The 21,887-nt window shown below is 31.3% G+C and overlaps 1 protein-coding gene across 1 annotated transcript; it reads left to right on the top strand.

The window, feature by feature from the left end:
• On the top strand, positions 7,310-9,202 carry LOC109726197 (ethylene-responsive transcription factor ERF113-like). Its single transcript, XM_020255682.1, has 2 exons — positions 7,310-7,695; positions 8,588-9,202. Exons 1-2 carry the CDS (start codon positions 7,437-7,439, stop codon positions 9,190-9,192), a joined length of 864 nt encoding a protein of 287 aa, XP_020111271.1. The 5' UTR covers positions 7,310-7,436; the 3' UTR covers positions 9,193-9,202.

Genomic DNA, 21,887 nt, shown 5'->3' on the forward strand with positions numbered 1-21,887 from the left:
AAAACAAGATCTATACTCTTGATCTTGATTACAAGACTCCTATCATCATTTTTTAAAGAGTATTCATTTTCAGCCATTCATTTTTCTGTTCACTTGATGGATAAAAGAATAATATTAAAAGTGCGTGAAATTTAATTTCTAGGTAGTTTAAATGGTTTAGATCATATTTAACGGAGCNTAATATGTTAATAATTTTTATTAAAGCTTTATAAAATAAAATCAAAAATAGTACAGCTAAAAGATCGTAGCATAATCATCGTAAACGCCAAAAGAAATCTCCAGGAGATACACCTGCACCAATTAATTGCATGCAACCTAATTTTATTAAAGTAATATTATTTTGAGTCATATAAATTTATTTTAAATTTTATTTTTATTTTTCAGTTCTTGGTAAATTAAATTTGCGTGTAGTTTTAATGTTCTAAAATACGATGGCAAAATTAATTACAAAAAAATGAGAATAAAAAATAATAAAAATATAAACTGTAGTAATACTTTTCTCTTCTTTATGTATTAGTGCGAAACATTGTGAAATAAAGTGTATAAAACTTATTTCAACTTTTTTTTTTTTTGATCTACCTCTCTGACCGTTAAAATTTTTAATTATACTATCTAATTTTTTAGTTTATTTAATTTGAGCGTATCAATGATTTTTTAATTTCAAAATTTAAATACGTCGTTTATCTTTACGAATTTAGTTAATATATTATATATAATTATAAGTTCGTTAAAGTACACAATTAACTCAAATTTTGTATATGAAGTATCATCAAATTATTTAAATCAAATAAATAAAAAAAATTGGGTACTAAAATTAAAATTTGAAAGATTGAATAATCGAGTCAAAGTGGTCTATAATTCTGGTAAGTTTTTTAACATTTTTAATCTAAAATTAAAAAAAGGGTAGGATAAGTATAGTTCCAAAACCAGTAATTTTATATCAAACAAAAAATACAAAAAATTATTTTCATCTTTTTATATGACTGTTTTAATATTTCTCGAAGTTTTAATCAAATTATTAAGTGAACATTCCCTCTCAAAATAATCCACACGACAACCAACGATTTAGAGGCAAATTCATTAAAGCTTAAGATAAATTCTAATTTGAACTTAAATTAAAAATTAAAAATTAATCAAACATTTCGAATATAATTTATAAATTTGAATTTGAATTTAATTTAAAATCTAAAGTTTTATTTATGGATTCAAATTATAATTTTAAGTTTGAATTTGAATAAATTAAAATTTAATTTTGTATTTTAAATTATCTGTTTAATTTAAATTTTTAATTTTTTTTTAATATTCATATTTCAGATAAGTTTTATGTGTTTTCACCTAATAAAACCACGATACACGAAAAAATTATAATATAATTATATTTGCACAAAAAATCAATTTTCTTTTCATTGTACCCACTTTAATATTTCATGGATTTTGATTGAAAAAAACTAATTAAAAGTCTAATTAAGTACCTTCCTTAAAGAAAAAATAAAATCAAAATCAAAACCCTGTACGGTGCAATTTCACTAAAAGTAAACATCATATCATATGTGTGATCATGTTTATTTTATCTACACGAAACTTAAACATTTATTATTATTAATTAGTGGAGGATATTATTTTTATTCTTCGAAAATAGTCAACTATGTTTATCTAATTTAAAGACCCACTTTGATGAGTCTCACAAATATTTTTGGAGTACACGACTCTTTAGTGAGGCTCAGAATTATTAATTTCACACACAAAATCCATTGACAATATTATATATTTGGTTTTAGTTTTTTAATTAATTCTCTTTTGACAACTTATTGCGTAAACACAAAAAAAATATATTAAATGTTCGTTGGCCTCTCGTTCAGTTTGATTGATGGATCAGGCAAATTCTAGACGGATTAATTTTTATTTTTTATTTTATATCTCTACTTACTGTTCGATTCAGGAATGATCGGAACGAGAGCGAGTTTTCGACCGATTTTGGACATATCCGAATGGATCAAAAAAAAAAAAAGGTGCTATTTGTTGCGAGACTCGAATTTAGAATCTCTTATTTTTTAAAAAATTTTTAAAAATTTTTTCGCAGTTTGGTTAATTTGAAGAAAAATAAGTATTTTTGAAAAAAGTTTCCCATGTTTCATTGAAAACTGGTGTTTTCGAAAATACTAATTTTCATAAAATATGAGAAAAAAATTCATAAAAATTTGTTTTCCTTATAACCAAATGGACAAAAAATAAAAAAAAAAATTTTTTTAAAAAAAACCTTTTTTGGGGAAATTTTTTTTTCCACACTTTTTTAAAGAGCCAAACAGCCCCCTCCCTAAGTATTGAATTTTATTTGGCTCAATATATCGCACCAATAATTACTCGATATATTATGTCCCTACAATATTTTTTATTTTATAATTATGATATATTTATAAATTCAATAAGCTAGTACAGTTTGTAGAAACACTCCATCAAATCTCGTTTTAGCGCCGTGGGCGGTGGCGTTTTGGATTGCGGTGGTCAAAGAAAAAGAAAAGCACACAATATTTTTTCGCCTAAGTTTGATAAGTTGTTTCATTGACTTTATATATGATCTCTCTCTCTCTCTCTCTCTCTCTCTCTTTCTTTGTGGGATAATTAAACATGTGGTGGATTAAAAAGTCCATGGCATATTTTTTTAGGTGAGAAAAGAAACCAAACCACTTTGACAAAATAGTGTTCCGTGGGAACAAACTGATTTTGACCCATTCTATTTGAACATGCACTAAAAATAGATAGGTAAACTCCTACACCCTGTTTGGTTCGGGGATAAGGTTCTGTTTGTTTCGAGGGAAATGGGGTGAAAGTGGAATGAAAAAAGTGATTTTCGGTGAAACTGACCACTTCCGCTGTTTGGTTCACTGTAATTTTATTACGTCCGAAAGTCCAGTTCACCTAAAATAATGAACTTGACTTCGCCCTCCCATGGGGCGAAGTCAATTCCGGTGAAGTGAAAAAAAAGCAAGAATGGATTAATGTGTTAGGGTTACCTCTTATAAAATATGATCAAATTTGATTAGGTGAGCTTTAATATATTTTTTTGTTTAATTTGTATATTTAGAAAATGATGAAAAATAAATTTGTTAAATGTTAATAATTTTTTAACTTTAGAATTTTATTTGTTGCATTATTATAATTTATATGCAAACAAATAATATAATTTTTTAAAATTTTATTTTATAATTATACATATATATAATTATATGCATATATAATTATATTAATTTTTATTTATTATAATTTATTATTCACTATAAGTTACAAAATAGACAATGATATCACTTTGGAGGTAAGTATACCGGGGGTGGAGGGCTACACTTTTTACGTCATTTACTTTCTACCAAACAAATAACAGAACTCGCAGAACTGCACTTCCACAGTTAGAAACAAACAGCAGAAGTGAACTAATTTTCACCCCAACTCCACTTCAACTCAAAGTTCACTTCCACCCCAAGTCTACTTACGTTGAAACAAACATGTCCTAAAAGGTGGAATAACTCCTTATTTCCTTCTTTATATTCAAATGTTATTTTTCATACTCTAAAAAATAATAATTTTGGGTATCTGGAATATGCTGGTATAACCTGATATAAATTTGGAATTGCATATTTGGGGTTCAAACCATATCACATCACGCGTGATATTTTGATCCTCGAACTGATGAACTATAAGTTTTAGTAATTTTTAGTTTGAATTCTTCATATTGTTTTTTTTTTTGACGAACTGTAAGTTATATCAGTTTTTTGTTCGAATTCTTCATATTGTTTTTTTTTAACGAGAAAGATAGCATGCTAACTGCTTCGTTTATTTCTTTTAGAAATAAACTGTAAATGTGAAGCAATTATATTTCGAATTTAGGATCTTGGTTATTAACCACCAAATTTTTTTTTGTCACTTGTGCTGGGGACGATCGGTAAATTTTTCATATTGTTATAAATAATAATGTATTGCTAATGCAACAGGAATGTCGCATTTTAATTACTCCTTCGTCATTAATTATAATACTGTTATATTACTGTCACATTATAAAACTTAATTATAATAATTTAAAAATTAATTAAAATTGAAGAATTAAAGTATCACGCGTCTTATAGTGCAATTTTGCCAAATGGAAGGTATTTAATGTGAGGAGCTTTTTTTGTTTGACTACGTAACTTATTGTTTGACTACATGGGCCGCTTTTTTTAAGTGCTTGTTCACATCACCATGTCTTTGAGCATTGCTAACTTTGACTTCTTATTTAATTCAATGTCCTAGCACCTGAAAAAAAGTTTTTTTAAAAAAAAAGAAAAAATAATTCATATAAATATATGTGACACATTGTTTTATGCCAATCTCATTAAATTAGATCAAGGTAACTATCAATGGATACCGATGATTTTTTCTTTTCTTTAAAAAAAAAAAAAAATCATCATATAAGGAATACAAATAGAACGAATCAGGTAGCGGAAGAGGCCTCCCACCTCCGATCTTCCTTATTTTGGGCGGACCGGAGTGGATTCTACACAGATCGATATTTATCATATTTTTTATCTTTAGTCACCGCTTCATTCAAGACCGGTGAGAATGTAAGCAGATTTTTTTTTGTGCATTTTTTATAGATAGAAATAGATTAAAGAAAAGGATCTTCCATGTCCTACTGTATTTTTTAGCAGATAGAGGCAGATTCAGAATAGATTACTTTTTTTTTTTATTTTTGGCTTTCACTTACCACTCCATTCAGAATGAATCTGGGCAGGATCTCCACCAACCAGAATCCATACTCCTCATAGATCCAAATTATACCATACATAGCTCACCTCCTCTCTCTCTCTCTCTCTCTCTCTCTCTCTCTTCCTTCCCTAACTAGCTTATAATATGATATAATTAATAATTTATATGACTAAAAAAATTATATGATTTTCGATGATAGATTATCTGAATTAAGAGTTTATACGTTCTGTACAAAACTAGCTAGCTTATAGAAGAACACAGTTAATATCACTAAGAAAATCGCATTATGAACTTGTTTCAACTGTAAAATATCTGAATTAACAATTCATACACGTACCCTACCGACCGTCCTTAGAGCAAGTAGCAAAAGGCTTGGTGGTTGGTACCCGAGACCCAAGTTCGAATCCTAGTTGATTCACATTTCTAGCTAAGTTTATTTTTAAATGAAATAAACGAAACGAATAGCGTGCTACCTATCTCTCAAAAAAAAAAAAAAAAAAAAAAAAATTCATACACCCTGTGTTAGTGATGACCTGAATCTCGAACAATCGAATTTGATCGGACTGGTCAGAGTTTCTTTTGGAGCTTTAGGTAACCCATTTAAATAATTAAGATTAGGTCGGATTATATTAAATCCTAATCATGGTAAAATGAAGGTAAAAGATGAAGAGATTTGTGAAAAATTAGATGACACGTTGCGCGCGATCCTACTAATCACTTTGTTAGTCATAATCACTTGAGCAAATATTTTATTGAGAATTTAATTATATAGATTCTCATATGGTACAATTATAAGGTAAAATATTTTCTTTCATTAGGCTATTTTGAAGTACAAAGCTTTAAAATAAAGTACTAGTTTTTCTCTTTTTTTTTTTTAAATATTGAGTATAATTTTTATATATTTTTATTTGAGTTACTTTTCTAAACTAAATCATATATAGTGGTTTAATTAGCTATCAGCTATTAACAATTGATTAAATTCTCCAAATTTATTAGATAAAAAAATTCTAGCCAAATTAATAGTTAGTGACTAATGATTTTTATATAAACATAGCGCAATCGTTTACTAATGCATAAATTTATTGAATCCGGTCACTGTTCTTGACTAATTATCACCAAATTCAACAAAGATGAAATGTTACCGATAACGAACTGCTCTGAGCGCAATTGGTTAGGGCGAAAAAAGTTATTATCAGATCCACCTGATAAAAAAATCAGTAAACATATTCAGATTTGCGACTTCTTATACAAGTTTCTCCTATCTACATTCTCACAATGTAATAGTAGGTGTTTTTTTTTTTTTTTTTTTCCTTATTATTATTTTCAGAGGGTAAAGGTGCAAAATGGAGGAATCTAATGGTGAGGTTGCAAAAAGGGCAAATTTGTGCCACGTATCGCAAATCTGGACCTGTTCGATTGATTTTTTCTATGAGACCGAACTGGTAGCAATTTTCATCAATTGCTTAGCATTGCCGTATAAAATGATTTCAGTTCTTTAAAATACTGTCTTGTCGACAGCTCATATCACACTTTAAAGTACGTGTATAAATCAATCAAAAGCTTACAGTGCCAGTACTTTGAAGAAGTCGTATCATATTCCCCAAAACAATTACACAAACACACACAAACACACATTAATTACACTGTATTATATTATACTTTGACATTTCTTTTTGTTTCTATATTGTGCTATTTATTACTTCAAAGACACCATTTTTTTAAAAAAAAATTTCTACACTATAACTAATAAATTTATAATTTTTTATAAAAGCGGTTAAAAAATACTGATTAAAACTAATAGAGCATTCATTCAATTTATTTTGCCAAAAAAAATAAAAAGTACATAAAAAATAAAGAATAATTAAGAACAACTTGATAGAAATTTTTAATGAGCATAATATAGAGATTTATTTCATATTTTGTTCGCTATTTAATCAATATTTCATAATATAATTACTAGATTTTATCTAAAATAATGTATTTGATAACAGTAATCTAGAGATTGACGAGAAAAAAAAAAAAACTTTAAGGATATCAATGAGAAAATAGTATAAGATAAAAAAATAAAAATAAATTTAAAATATAGTATAAAAATTGATAAAACACGATAATATAATGGAGTCTCGGCGATATATATACAGACACACACAATATAATAGAGTGTAATTAAGCTGTATATATATAGGGGCTTTTGCTATAGAGTGAGGCTGGTATGTTTATAGAAGCACGAAGTTATCTATGCTTTCTAGTCGTTTTGAATGTTGGGACTTTTGAATCAACAATTGATTCTGTTAGATTTAAATTAGAGTATTTGAAATATATAGAAAATAAAATTATGCTATTTTGGTCCCATTTATCTAGTAAATAAAGCAATATTTTAAATAACTATAGTAATAATCCAAAAAGTAGACTCTCTCTCTCTCTCTCTCTCTCTCTCTCTCTCTCTCTCAATAAAACCCCCTCTCACTCCCCCTTTCTCTTTCCCCTGTTCTTATCATCTCCCCATCCCCCTCCTCTCTCTCTCTCTCTCTCGATCTCTCTCTCTCTGTCTCTCTCTAGAGATTTCTCTCTCTCTCTCTCTCTAGGATCGACGGTCGAGATCGGCGCGTGCCCGCGCGCGCGTACATGTGATCTTCGGCGCACGAATCTCGAAGGTGGATCGGAGGCATGGGAAGAGGCCCCTTCTTCTCCCTCCGGAGCCCATGTCCGGCGCCGCGGCGGAGGCGGCGGCGGCGGCGGAGGAGGAGGAGATAATAGCCCAGGGTGGAGTCGGAGGAGGAGGAGCCGAGGGCGCCGAGGGGGACTCGCACGTGCTGTCCCGCTTCTCCGCACGTGCCGACCACGACGCCTCCGCCATGGTCTCCGCCCTCGCCCACGTCATCGGCTCCCCCGGCCCGGTCCACCCCGACCCCTCCCCCCCCGGACCGGCCGGTTCGCCCCATCCCCCCCACCTCGACCAAGGTATTATATATATATATCTATATATATTTATATATACATCTAGAGAGAGAGAGAGTAGAGAGAGAGAGAGAGAGGGGTATGTATACAAGGCACTAGCACCTTCTAGCTAGTTACACCAAATAGATATTTATTAAACTTAACTAATTAACTTAATTACTTAATTAACTAACTCAAATTAAGTGGTTGGTTAATCGATGAGCTAAATATTTGGGTGGGTTAATCGATGAGCTAAATATTTGATTCAATCCTAATTTTTTGATTGGTGGAAGGGGCTTGTTTTTTAATTTTGGAAAAGTAATGGATGAAGCTAACCTGAGCTTCTTGAAGTTTCTGATTTTTTTTTTTTTTTTTTTTTTTTAAACCAATGAGGCGTCGAGAGTTTTTCTTTAAAAAATATTCGTAAAAATTTATAATAATTCCTCAATTTTTTGCTGCAGCGAGAGAGAAACTGGCGTTGGAGGATGATTTTAAACCGACCAATGAGGCTTGAGCTTACAAAAAATATGTGAATTTAGTGTTAGAGGCCTAAGAAGACAAAAATGTGTAACAAGTTAATTTGCCTAGCTATGATAACATCTCGACTACACCACCACAATTTATGTCTCTTTTATATATTTACATTAATAGAACAAAGAAGAAGGATCTTAATAAAATATATATGTAAATCTAATATTTTAGAACAAAAAGGAGTAAAATTTCATGTCAATTGTAGTTAGCTTGAACTAAGAACAACATTGTGAGTTTCAAATGGTGTAGGCAACAAATATTGCACTACTGCATCAAACACTAATGCTAACGTAGAAATGATGTGTCTTTAGCGTATATTTATTTTTATATATATATATTTGTATTGTATGGATTGAAAGTATATGTGATCATTTTATGAACAAAGGTGATGTGAGGAGAAGGCACTATAGAGGAGTGAGGCAAAGGCCGTGGGGGAAATGGGCGGCGGAGATCCGCGACCCGAAGAAGGCGGCGCGGGTGTGGCTCGGGACCTTCGACACGGCGGAGGAGGCGGCGATCGCGTACGACGAAGCCGCCCTCCGGTTCAAAGGGACCAAGGCCAAGCTCAATTTCCCCGAGCGGGTCCAGGGCCGGACCGGGCTCGGGTTCTTGGTCACCCCGGGCCTCCCGGGCCGCCCCGTCGGGCCCGTGTCCGCCGCCGCGGCCTCCTCCTACCCTGACCTAATCCAATATGCTCAGCTCCTGCAAAGTGGTGATGAGGACATAGGCAATGTGGCTTCACATTTATACACCAGTGGAAGCAGCAGCAGCAGCAGCAGCAGCAGCACTGCTGCTCCTTTCTCCGGGCCGACTTCACAAATGTCGACGATGTCGATATCAGGGCCGTCGCAGCAGATATTGGACTTCTCCTCGCAGCAGCTGCGGAGCGCGACCTCGTTCTCTTCTTCTACTACCTCTTCCTCCTCTTCTTCTTCGAGCTCGCGCGCTCGCGGGGATCAGAGGGGCAAAGATACTAGCTACAACCCATGAGAGCTGTGTTTGGGGGAGGGGGAGGGGGGCGTTTGGGGGGGGGGTAGGGTGATTGTTGCTTTGACGGTGTCAATTCAGCGAGGGAAAAGCATAGAGTTGCATATATATCTATATCTATATCTATATATATAATTGTTTTGTTTGTTCCTGATATGATTATTTCTGAATTGTTTCCTATATGATCGGTCTTCTGTGTTAGATATATCGTACGTATATCAAAGTCAGTTTTGAGCCCTCTCAGTTCTAAGAGGTCTGTACATTGCTTCTCCTATCAGTGCATGTGTGAGCAAAACTATTAAGGACTAGAGCTATTGTTCTATTAGATCGATCTTCTGGATAACATGTAAAACTTCGGATATGCTAAGTTTATGACTTGACCCCTTTTTTTCGTTTTTGAGAAGTTGTGAAGTGCCATGCAAATGTGATGACAAGGATAAGGGAGACTAGGGAATGATGTTGTTTCTTAGTCAATTTGTTGATTTGATGTATGTATTTGTGCATGTTCATGGTGCTTAATTAATGAATTAATCAAAAGTTGGTGTTTTTTTGGTCGTTATTCTTCCACTCATTCTTCACTATATATATATATATATATATATATATATATATAAAATAAATAAATAAATAAATATATATATTTTATTGGCTTAATTATTGTAACTTAACCATTTTACAAAATTTGCATGCATGCAAGAGTGGGAATATTTATATTCTTGATGTATATATGCCAGATTCTTCCGTACACCACAAATATATATATAATAATAGCCGTTGGATGGTAATCAGTAGAACTCTGAGATATGATGATCTCAGTTGGTGGAAATGGACGGTGGTGATTTTTCTGTTGTACAAAAGAATAAATACTATATGTATAGAGTTAGGCTTTTACGCTTTTAAAAATACTAAAGTCTTCGTCCATTTAAATTGTTTTCGATTATGGGGCATCTGATTCAACGATCGGTTCCATTGAACATGATCTACAGTATTAAAACTATTTAGAAATCAAATTTTATAATTTTTTGGCTTCGTTTGCCTAATGAACAAGTAGTCTCAAAACGAACGGTTCAAAATAAAAATCACAAAAAAAATAATGATAAAAAATTTAAATTTCAAATCAAAAGCATTGGTCTTATTCTTAATGAAAAAAAGAATTTTCTATTAAGAGTTTATCAAATTTGAATTGTTTTATATCGTTGAACTTACAAACGTGACATATCGGCTGTCAAAATAAATAAATAATATAAAAAAATTATGAAATTTTGTTTCTAAATAGTTTTAATAGCGTAAACTCTATCTAACGAAGCCGATCATTTAGTCGAATGCCTCATCATCGAAAGTACAGGAGATGGGTACGTACATCAAATACATGCATGTGATTTATATCTCACAATATAGCGAATGCGTGCAAGTGATTTGCGAATGGTGAACATATAGAGAGGATAAAAATAGAGAATAATTTGACCTTTAATTTTACTTTTAGGGTGCATTTAGTTCGAGTTATCCTGACAGGATTACAAACAATCCTACCAGAATTACTGTGTTTGGTTCATCCGCTATGTAATTTAGTCGTTAATGTAACATTACAAATCGAGCAGGATTACACCAAAAATATTAACGAGAGGGGAGTCGTGTATCTTGCATTACTGAAAACCGGTAATACTACATATTATGTAAATGACAATTTTACTCCTCTAACTCCCGAAACCCTTTCAATATGTCATTTTAAAAAAAATTAATTTAAAATTTTCAATTGTCAACTTTAAAATTTAAAATTTTGAATTGTCAACTTTAAAATTTAAAATTTAAAATTTAAATTTTAGATTTTAAATTTTAAATTTAAAATTTAAAATTTAAAATTTAAAATTTTAAAATTCAAATTTGTATTTTAATTTCTGAATTTTAAATTTAGATTTTTAATTTTATATTTATATTTATATTTATATTTATATTTATATTTATATTTTGGATTTTAAATTTATAAATTTCGTATTTATATTTTAAATTAAAATATTAAATTTATATTTTTGTTCAAATTTAAAATTTAAAAAATTAAATTATTTAAAATAAAATTTAGTAAAAAAATATTATTTGTAAACAGTAAAAAAATAAGTTTATAAAATATGGTTAAGGAAAATTTTGGAATAGACTATATTTTATTCTCTAAATTATTGAATTTTATAGATAGAACCAAACATATTAATGCTATAACCACTGCAATTCAGCAGTTCATTACTATATTAAACCAAACGCGCTAATGCAGTATAAGTAGTAATCTTTTTTAGAAATCTAAGATACCTAGATATATCGAAATACTCTGTAATATTATATAACTTGAACCAAATGCACCCTTATTAAGGGCATGTTTTTTTCGTGCTATGTAATATTTCTAGTTATTTGAATATAACTAGAAATTTGATTCCTATAAATTAGATTAGTACTAATATTGTATAACTCCGTTTGGTTTAGTACAATAATATAATGTGGGAATGCTCGACTAGGCAAATAAGAGAGGAGAAGGGAATAGAGGGAGAAAGAGGGTGAGTGAGAGAGATAGAGAGAGAGAGAAATTAGAGTATCTTAAAACCCTAGAATGAGCTAAAGAGAAGGATGGAACTCTTTTATGAATAAAATGAAGAGATGAGAAGAGATTTGAGGGGGAGTGAGAGGGATAACTTTGTAATTTTCATAATTGAGGCTTAGGATAATCTGCAACCAGTAATGCAAGATACCCACCTCTTCTCATGTAATATTATTAGAGTAATTTTGTACTTTCAGTTTTCCTACATTACTTACTAGATTACATACGTAATAAAACTAACACAATAATTTTGAAAGATTTTTTTTAATGTTCCCCAGTAGTCCTGGCAAGATAGCGTGAACTAAAAGTAAGTTACTTTATTAGATTATATGTGAATATTGTTACGTCTCCAATCCAAAAGGGATTGTAATCTTACAATACTCTCATTCAATAGAATGCTTCAAGAAGGAAACAAGGTTGCTTACTTCCATAATGTATTTGGCAATAAGATATCTGAATCTATGACACTTTAAACATAATTTAGGGTCCTTGAACTTTTTAAATTTCAAATTTTACAATTCTTTCGATTCCATTTGCTTTGTCTTCAAGTGGTTGAAAAATTGACAATTTTTAATAGTTAATATAAGATGAATTTGACACCGCTTGAACACTAGGCAAACGGTATTATAAAATCGTGAAATCTGATGTTAACAAAGTTCAAATAACTCAGATCCTATTTAACAGAGTCAATCCTCAATTCAATGTCCTATCTCCATAAATAACCAAAAAATAAATAACTTTATCTACTTCTAGAAATACTCTTAGCTTTACTCTCTCTCTCTATATGTATATATATATATATATATATATATACGTATATATATATATATANTAGAGAGAGAGAGAGATTATGTGTGTAGTGCTTAATTAATTGTCTCATTCATGCACTTAAAATAGAGAGAGAGAGAGATTATGTGTGTAGTGCTTAATTAATTGTCTCATTCATGCACTTAAAATAGGTAGGTACAAAGTAAGGATGGGTAAGAGCTTTAAATTCGGCGCTTTGTCTGGTTGGTTGAACTCCACTTGCACTGCTTCATGTATCAGTCTTTTTTAAGAGAATATATGTGATTCATTGGACATGAAGCAAAAGGACAAACACACACACACACATATTTATATTATATATATAGAGAGAGAGAGAGTCGGGCTAGCTACTATACTCTTAATATAGATCCTTTTATGCTCATAAATTTTCGACCGTTAGATTCTTTTATATTCATAAGAGTATAGTACGTAGTTCTGGTATATATATATATGAGTTCGGCTATCGATAGTATCAAGTTTTTGATACTATCGAGTTTTCTACCGTTCAGATCTATCCTTTAATTATTTTCACTCATTTAATTATACTATTCAAATCAACCACCCACCCAACCTTAGAAAACTACTATTATTATAACCACACTTTCTTTTATCTAACAGTTAAAAACTCGATAGTACCAAACGCTTGGTACTACCGATAGTATAGTAGGATATTTTACTATTTTACTGATACACTAATCAAAAGGACATCACCAATTGAATGGCTACTAAATTTCACATGAAAGTAGTTTAATTCATAGGTGGAATAATGAAAAGAACTAACAGGAAACTGCCACATATATTTTGAGTTTATTTTCCAAAAAAATTAAGCTGGTAGATAAAAAAAATTCTTATTACGTAACGGTCACGATTCTTGACTACTAATTAATGTGGGTGTGCTTTGTACTGTTTTAGTGCTTAATTTTTAATCAAGCCCTACTATTATTGTCCTTATCTGCATTGATCTAAAGAGCTTCTGGAACAAGCTAGTGCGCCGAAGAACATATATAGAAATGGTTCTTTTCGCATTTAGAACTTATCAATATGGGATGGTTTATCTCTCTCTCTCTCTCTCTTCTAACTATTTGATCACAAGTGAATAGAATATTATATATATATAGACACACAAATACAATGTAACTAGGACAGCATATTCTAAGATGTTGTTAGCACTTAGTACCACTTCTAGTGTAAAGCCGACCACAGTATAATTTTAAAGTATACTTTAAACATAGAAAAAAAAAAAAGAGAATTAAGAAGAGAGAGGAAGTGTAAGAATCTCTCTCTCTCTCTCTCTCTCTCTCTATATATATAGATATATAGTGCCTATGTACTATACTTTCGAAAGTACAGAGAAGTTGATGGTTTAGATATTTTGGCCATTAAATTAAGAATTATAAAGTTAGGATGATAGCAGTTCTTTTTTAGGATATAGTGGTTCCCGTAGAGTTTAGTAATCCCCTAGAGGAATAGTATTAATTCAAGGGATAAAAATAATCAAAGAGTTTGATTTAAGGGTTAAAAAATTAGAAGCACCATAATCGGACTCTCTCTCTCTCTCTCTCTCTCTCTCTCTCTCTCTCTCTCTCTCTCTATATATATATATATATATATATATATAATTAGGCTACAATACTATTGATAGCTCTAAGTAATTAGTGTTATTAGATTTTCAGCACTTGGATGAAAGGATATGCAATTAGCATAATAATGATTCTCTAGGGTTGAGTGGGTGATTTGTTGAATAGTATGATATAATAGGTGAAAATTGTCAAATGAGTAAATCTAACGGCAGAAAACTCGATAGCACCAAGCGTAATACTATCGATATTATAGCATCCAGACGTAGATTTGGCGGTGTTGGCTTAAAGGGGCAGCATTCTGCCCTACGGCGGAAAGCCAAATTGGGTTAGAGTCACGTTCGAAAGGTTAGAAAGCCGGATCCGAATGAGTCATGTTCGAAATGTCGTGAGGTTGGTTGAGCTAAGTTACATCGAGACCCGTAGGCACTATCTATACGTTTTAAGTAAATCGGTCGCATATTTCTAACAGCTCGAGCTTTAAAGATTAATAGTTTGCACTAATGACACGAAAAGTGGTATCAGAATCAGAGGTCACGATTTCGATTTCCTCATATTGAGAGTTTATTAAGTGCTGGAGGAAGGATTATTGGCCTGAAAAGGCCTACATCCTGCCCTGTAACGTGAGGCAGCTGGTTGGGCCGAGTCACATCGAGACCCATGGGCGCTGCGTCTACACACTTTAAATAAATTGATTGTTTATTCCTAACAACTCAATGCTGGAGGAAAAATTGCTGGCATAAAAAAGCCAGCATCCTGCCCTGTGGAGTACTGAAGCTAATTGGGTCAAGTCACATCGACACCCGTGGGTGTTATATTTGTATGTTTTAAGTAGACGATCCGGGCTGAGACAAAGGTCACGGGATCGATTCCGCATGCTAAAATTTATGCATGCAGGTGCTGGAAGGAGGATAGTTGGCTTAAAAGGGCCAACATCCTGCCTTATCGAGACATGTGGGTGCTGTGTTTGTATGCTTCCGACAGCGGCCGCCGTTTCCAACTTTTCGATGGTTATGTATATCTTTCCACTGTTAGGATAATTCGGCGCCGTATTCAGCTTCGCTGATCATTGTCTTGTTAGAAGTCGGCGTCGTTTTCAGGACTTCGATATCTATGAATCATGCTGTCTCTCTCTATATCTATACTCGTTTATTCTCCAACTTAATTTGGCTTTTCTTTACACTTTTTTATCTTCTGATTTCGGCGCCGAGACTGACGCAGTTGCCGGCTTTCTCTCTCAAAGAATCTAGAAGATGAGAATTTTTGCGTGCCCCCGAAGCTGCACCATACACCGCACTCGTAACATATATACCTCTCACTACTATTCAAAATTTGTAAATTTACCGCTCTATTTACAAAAAATACTCTTTCAAACTCCGAATCTCGTTAGTAAACTCTAGAGTTAGGGTTGTACTCGATGTTTTTGAAGTTTTAAAAGATATAATTAGATATTATCCAAAAATCTAATATATAGGCCTTAAAATCAGAAGCGTTAATTCATGCATCAAACGAGTACAAAATAAATACTATATAGTTTTTGTTTCAATCCAAGTTCCATTGTTTAAAATGCTCTTACCTTTAGTGGAAATTGTCATATACATTAGTACTTACCACAATATTTGCCACGAAAATGGTAACAAGCTAATTTCATCTTCATTTCTGAGAAATAAAAACCTAACTGGAAATATAAAACAACAGAGTATCGTATTTGGTATCTTAGATATCAATCATCGAATCTTTAGTCAAGGGTGCTATGTACGGTCGGTGATCGTTAAAACTATATAGTAATTATTTTGTTCTCGTCTTTTGTATAATAATATATATCGTATCAGAATTTAATTTTAAGATATTAATAACAAAACACTAAAAAAGTGCATGTAACTAGAGATGCAGATGGATTTGGATTGATGGAGCTCCCACATCGATTGGCCCTGAATGGAACAGTAAGTGAAAACCACAACAACAAAAAAAGATAATCTGTCCTGAATTCGCCAAGATATGCGAGAAAAATTGAGCCGAAAGTGGGGGAGACCCCATCTTTCGCTTTAAACAGCAGCAAATAACTTATTTTGAAGGCTAAATTACAGAAACCCTCTATAAATATTCGTTTTTTTAATTTTTTTTTTCTATGACTTTTAAAAATCTATATTTTATTCTCTTTAAACTTTAGAAATGTTTTCAGAGGAATACGGCATAAATGGAGAGAGAACAAAAATGACCAAATTACCCTTATTTCTTATATAAGAAAATGTCATTTTTTATTAAATTTCTGTCATTTTGAAGAGTATTTTTGATGTAAATTATAAAAAATGAACGGAATAGTGATGAAACCCTGACGGAAAGTGATTAAATTCAACAACTTGAAATATTGAGAGGATAAATATAGATTTTTAAAAGTTAGAAAAGAAAAGTAAAAAAACGAGTATTTATAACAAAATTTTCTATAATTTAGTTCAAAAAATAAGATAAAAACCAATCAATCCCAAATCTACCCTGACCAATCCAAAAAAAGGGTATATACACTGGGTGCAAGCAATAATTTTTATTCTATAAGAATTTCAAAAAAAAAAAAAAAAAAAAAACCAATCCACTTATTTATTTATATTATTATTATTGTCCCCTCGATCGTACAAAGCACGTACACGTGTCACCCAAATCGCTTTCCTCTTTTATTATATTTATTCCCACAACTCAAAAAGTAGTGTTGCACCTGTTTAGTACGTCTCCATCACCCTTATCCTTATCCATCATCCCTTGCGATCTCGCCACGTGGATTATTCTTCGCCGTGCGATCACAGCCTCCCTATTTTAGGTCGGCTCCCACGATCCCCGTGTCCCACGTGGCGTCGCGCTGGTGGGGCCCACCGCGCACCCTGACGTAATGCCCGTCCCACGTGTACGGCTCCCGGAGCATGCACGCTCTTTTACGCGACACGTAGCCGATCACGTACTAATTATTGCATAATAATTAAACACCAAACTAAATTACTAACACACACTAAAAATTGAATTTTAAATTTATCAAAATTTTAAATTTTTTAAATAGAGGTTTGAAAAAAAGCTGAGTTTGGTGTAAATGCATTTTTATATTTCTATAATTTAAAAAGTTATGTTTTTTATATTTATTATACCGAAAAGGGTTATCATCAGCAGCTCCGCTATCTTAGTCACGTCGGGAATCAAATCACATGCGTTGCTGCGAATATATAACAACAAAGGCTCAGCTTCTGGAGATGCCGATTGATTGAGTTTGATTCGATTTCGGCAAAATGAAAAATTAAAATTATCAATCAAAAACTAAAATCTGAAATTGAAATTATAGCCTTTCAATTTTCAAAATTTGAAGTCGTAATTGTAATCATTTAATTTCAAAATTTTAAAATTATATATAATTAAAAAATCAAATTCAAATTCAAAACCAAAATCAAAGGCACAACCTCAAAATCAAATTATATATAGTATATTTATCAGCAAGTAAAAATTTGCCGATAAGTAAAATTCGGAATCTTCGATTATTATTAAATAAAAGATACAATATTTAACTTTGTTAGAAACGTATAAAACTCATTGAACTATCGACCATTTTAAATTGATTAAAAATTTTGAATTTACATACTATTCAACTTTTAATTTGTTCGATTTTAGTCAGCCAGCAATACTTTAAGCTAATTACTTATTTTAATCAACTTTAAAAGATTGAATAGTCAAATCAAAATAATTCATAGTTCACATAAGTTATTTTCATTTTTACCATTTAATATTTTGATTTAAAACTATTATGCCAAAATCAATTAATTAACTCAAGAAGCTGTGTGTGTATATACATATATATATATAAATATATAGATAGAGTTGAGCTAAAATACTATCAGGAGCAAATAGGCTCTACTGTGATCCATTTATTTTCGATGATAGAGACTCCAAAATCGACGATCGGCACAGTTGAACATGATCTATACCGTTTGAAGCATTTAGAAATCAATTCTCAAGTCTTTTCGATATCAGTGACCTAATAATCAAGAGATTTCAAATTTTATAGTTTTAATGGTCAATATGAGACATTTTTTTATTTAATGGTGTAAAGATATTCAAACTAATTGAATTTGGTTAGAAAATTTCTTAAACTATTTAAAACAAGATCTATACTTTTGATCTTAATTACAAGATTTCTACCATTACTTTTCATAAGTTATTCATTTTCAGCTGTACATTTTTGCATTTACTTGATGGAGGAGAACAATTCAAAAAAAAAAAAAAAATTTAATTTCTAGATGCTTCAAATGGTATAGATTATGTTCAAAAGTGTCAATCGTCCATTTGGAGGTTTCATCGTCAAAAAACAAATGGATCACAATAAAACTCATTTGTTACTAATAAAAGTCTGTTTCGGATTCGAGTTCAGTTCAGAAAATTACATAAACTATAATTATACCAATAATTATTTTTTTGGTTTTAAATATTTTTTTCAATATCCGAAAACCATTTCTATTTATTAGATTCGATATGGACCGCACCGATATATATATATATATATATATATATATATATATATAAAATATGTTGAGTTTGGGTTTTGGATAAAAATTCGGGCATGTGTACCCAATCAACATTCGCAATAGTTTTAGATCATGGTAGGGGACTTATCCTGTCCAGCTGAACTGTCACGATCACCCTCTCGACAAAGATAAGGNATATATATATATATATATATATATATATATATATATATAAAATTTGTTGAGTTTGGGTTTTGGATAAAAATTCGGGTATCTGTACCCAATCAACATTCGCAATAGTTTTAGATCATGGTAGGGGACTTATCCTGTCCAGCTGAACTGTCACGATCACCCTCTCGACAAAGATAAGGTGGCAGATACAAGCCTGCACGATTTTAAAAGCATGGAAAATATTGCAATAATAAAGGTGCCAAAAATAAAAAAGAAAAAAAAAAGGAAAAAAAGTTAAACTTAAAATTAAGGCTTAATTACCCTCTACTATATTATATTTTAGTGTTATTTTTATTTACTAATTGTACTTTTTTTGCCAAAGATATTATTATTTTATTGTATTTTATCAATTTTTATACTATATTTTAAATATATTTTTACTATTCTATCTTGTATATCTTTTCTCATAGATATCATTAATTACCCCCCTTTTTTTTTTCGCCGATCTCTATATTACTACTGAATGATCCTTTGTTTGAAACAAAATCTAACAACAACTTTATTAAAAAACACTGTTAAATAGTGAAAAGAAAAATGCAAAACAAATCTTTATGGTAGATTCATTACAAGTTTCTATTAAATTATTTTTAACTATTTTTTGTTATTTTTTTATGTCAAAATGAGTTGAATATATTATGCTATTTTTAACCAGTATTTTTTACTAATTTTTTATATAAAATTACAGGTTTAATTATCACTTATAATGTAGGAATTGGAAAGAAAAAAAAAAGAATAATTAAGTGGCGTCTTTCAAAAAAAAATAGTACAGTGTAGAAAGTAAAGAAACCAGTAAGGTACAGTGTGATATAGTGTAATTAAATCTAAAATTAAAAGAAAAAAAAACATTCTTGTGGAAATGATTTATCACAAGTACTAACAAGCTTGCGTAGAGAAGCCAAAATTTCTCAATGCATATGACTTTAAAAAGACAGTCAAAGAATCTGGGCCAAATTAATCTGCAAGTGTGATTTGATCTCGAGACCATATTTATATCTGACCCAATAATAAACGATAAAGATGGTTTGACGATATGCACCATTTATATATATATATATATATAGAGTTGAGCTAGAATACTATCGGTAGCAAACAGGCTCTATTGCCACCCATTTGTTTTCGATGATGAAGCCTCCAAATCAACGATCGGCACCGTTGAACATGATCTATACCACTTAAAGTATTTAGAAATCAAATTTTATGTTTTTTCGATATTGTTCTCTTGGGCATCAAGTGGGCGTAAAAATGAACGGCTGAAAATGAATATCTTCTAAAAAGTGATGATAGAAATTTTGTAATCATGATCAAGAGTATAGATCTTGTTCTAAATAGTTTAAAAAATTTTCTTACCAAAATTCAATTGATTTAGATAGCTTTACACCGTTAAACGAGAAAACGCCTCATATCTACCATTAAAATTACTAATTTTGAAACCCTTTGATCATTAGGTAAATGATGTCGAAAAGATTTGAAATTTAATTTCTAAATACTTCAAGTGATATAGATCATGTTCAACGGTGCCGATCGTTGATTTGGGTGGCAACGGAGCCGGTTTGCTACTGATAGCATTCCAGCTCAACTCTCTCTCTCTCTCTCTCTCTCTCCTCTCTCTCTCTTCTCTCTCTCTCTTCTCTCTCTCTCTCTCTCTCTCTCTCTCTCTCATATATATATATAATATATATATATAGACCACAAGTAAACTGCACTCTATTGCGCGAATAAAGAGTAGGGGGATAATAAGGCGCTTCTCATTCTAGTATTTTTTTTTATTAAAAAATTTACTAAGATTCTATTTGGTTTGCCCGTAAACTAGGTTGATATTGTTTTTACTTGAAAAATGATTTTTCGTTGTTTGGTTGCTCGTAAAAAATTTGTTGGAAATTTTTTTTACAAATCCTCTGAAAAAAACAAAGTTTTGGTTTTCGCCGGTAGGATGTAGAAAACGAAAACTTCCTTCTTGAATCGCGGCTCACAGGGCGCTCAGAAAACGCGGTCCACAGAGATGCCAAGTTCTCGTGGACCGCGTGAGTGTCCAATGTGACGCACCCTCTCTCTCTCATAATATTATATATATATTATATATATATATAATATATATATATAAATATATATATATATATATATATTATATATATAATAAATAGAACTAGGCTAATATACCATAATAGCCACCAAGCCATTGGAATTAAGAGATGTGCGGTTAGGATGATGTGGGGGCGCCCTAGGGTGATGGGTGGTTGTGAATAGTATGATCCAACGGCGTGAAAATGATAAAAGGGTAGATTTGACGGCGAAAAATTTGGTAGCAGCAAGTGCTTGTACTATTAATAACATAGTAACCGGACTATATAATATATATAATATATAAGTACTGGAGCTCGGTAGATAGTGTTGTCCTTCGATCTTAGGGCGTTCAAATCAACGATCCACACCGTTAAATATAATCTATGGTATATGAAGTTATTAGGAATAAAATTTTAGCTTTTTTCGATGTTGTTTACTTTGTAAATAAATTATGTCAAAATAGACGGTGGAAATTGAATACTATTTAAAATTTGAGCATAGGACTTTTAAATTCAAGATCAAGAATGTTAACCTTAATCTATATAGTTTAAAGTATTTTTTATCAAAATTTAAAGAAATTTAAATTCTTCTACACCGTTAAACTCCAAACTCGTCATAATAGCCATTGAAAATTGAGAATTTTGAAATGGTTTGATAATAAAGTAAACAATGTCGAAAAAATATAAAATTTTATTTCTAAAAACTTTAAATACCCTAGATCAATTTTAACGGTGTTAATCGTTGATTTGAACACCCTAAGATCGAAAACAAGACTATAGTACCGGAGCCCCGGTACTATAGATAGTATAGGAGACTAGCTCTATATATATATATAGTAGAGTTACTATACTATCGGAAACATAGAGGATCTAGTACTTCCGATTTTTTGGCCTTTAGATCAACTCATTTAATCATTTCTAATCTTTAGATTAATACTATTACCCT

This window comes from Ananas comosus, linkage group 21, assembly GCF_001540865.1.
Source record: "Ananas comosus cultivar F153 linkage group 21, ASM154086v1, whole genome shotgun sequence".
Classification (NCBI taxonomy): domain Eukaryota; kingdom Viridiplantae; phylum Streptophyta; class Magnoliopsida; order Poales; family Bromeliaceae; genus Ananas; species Ananas comosus.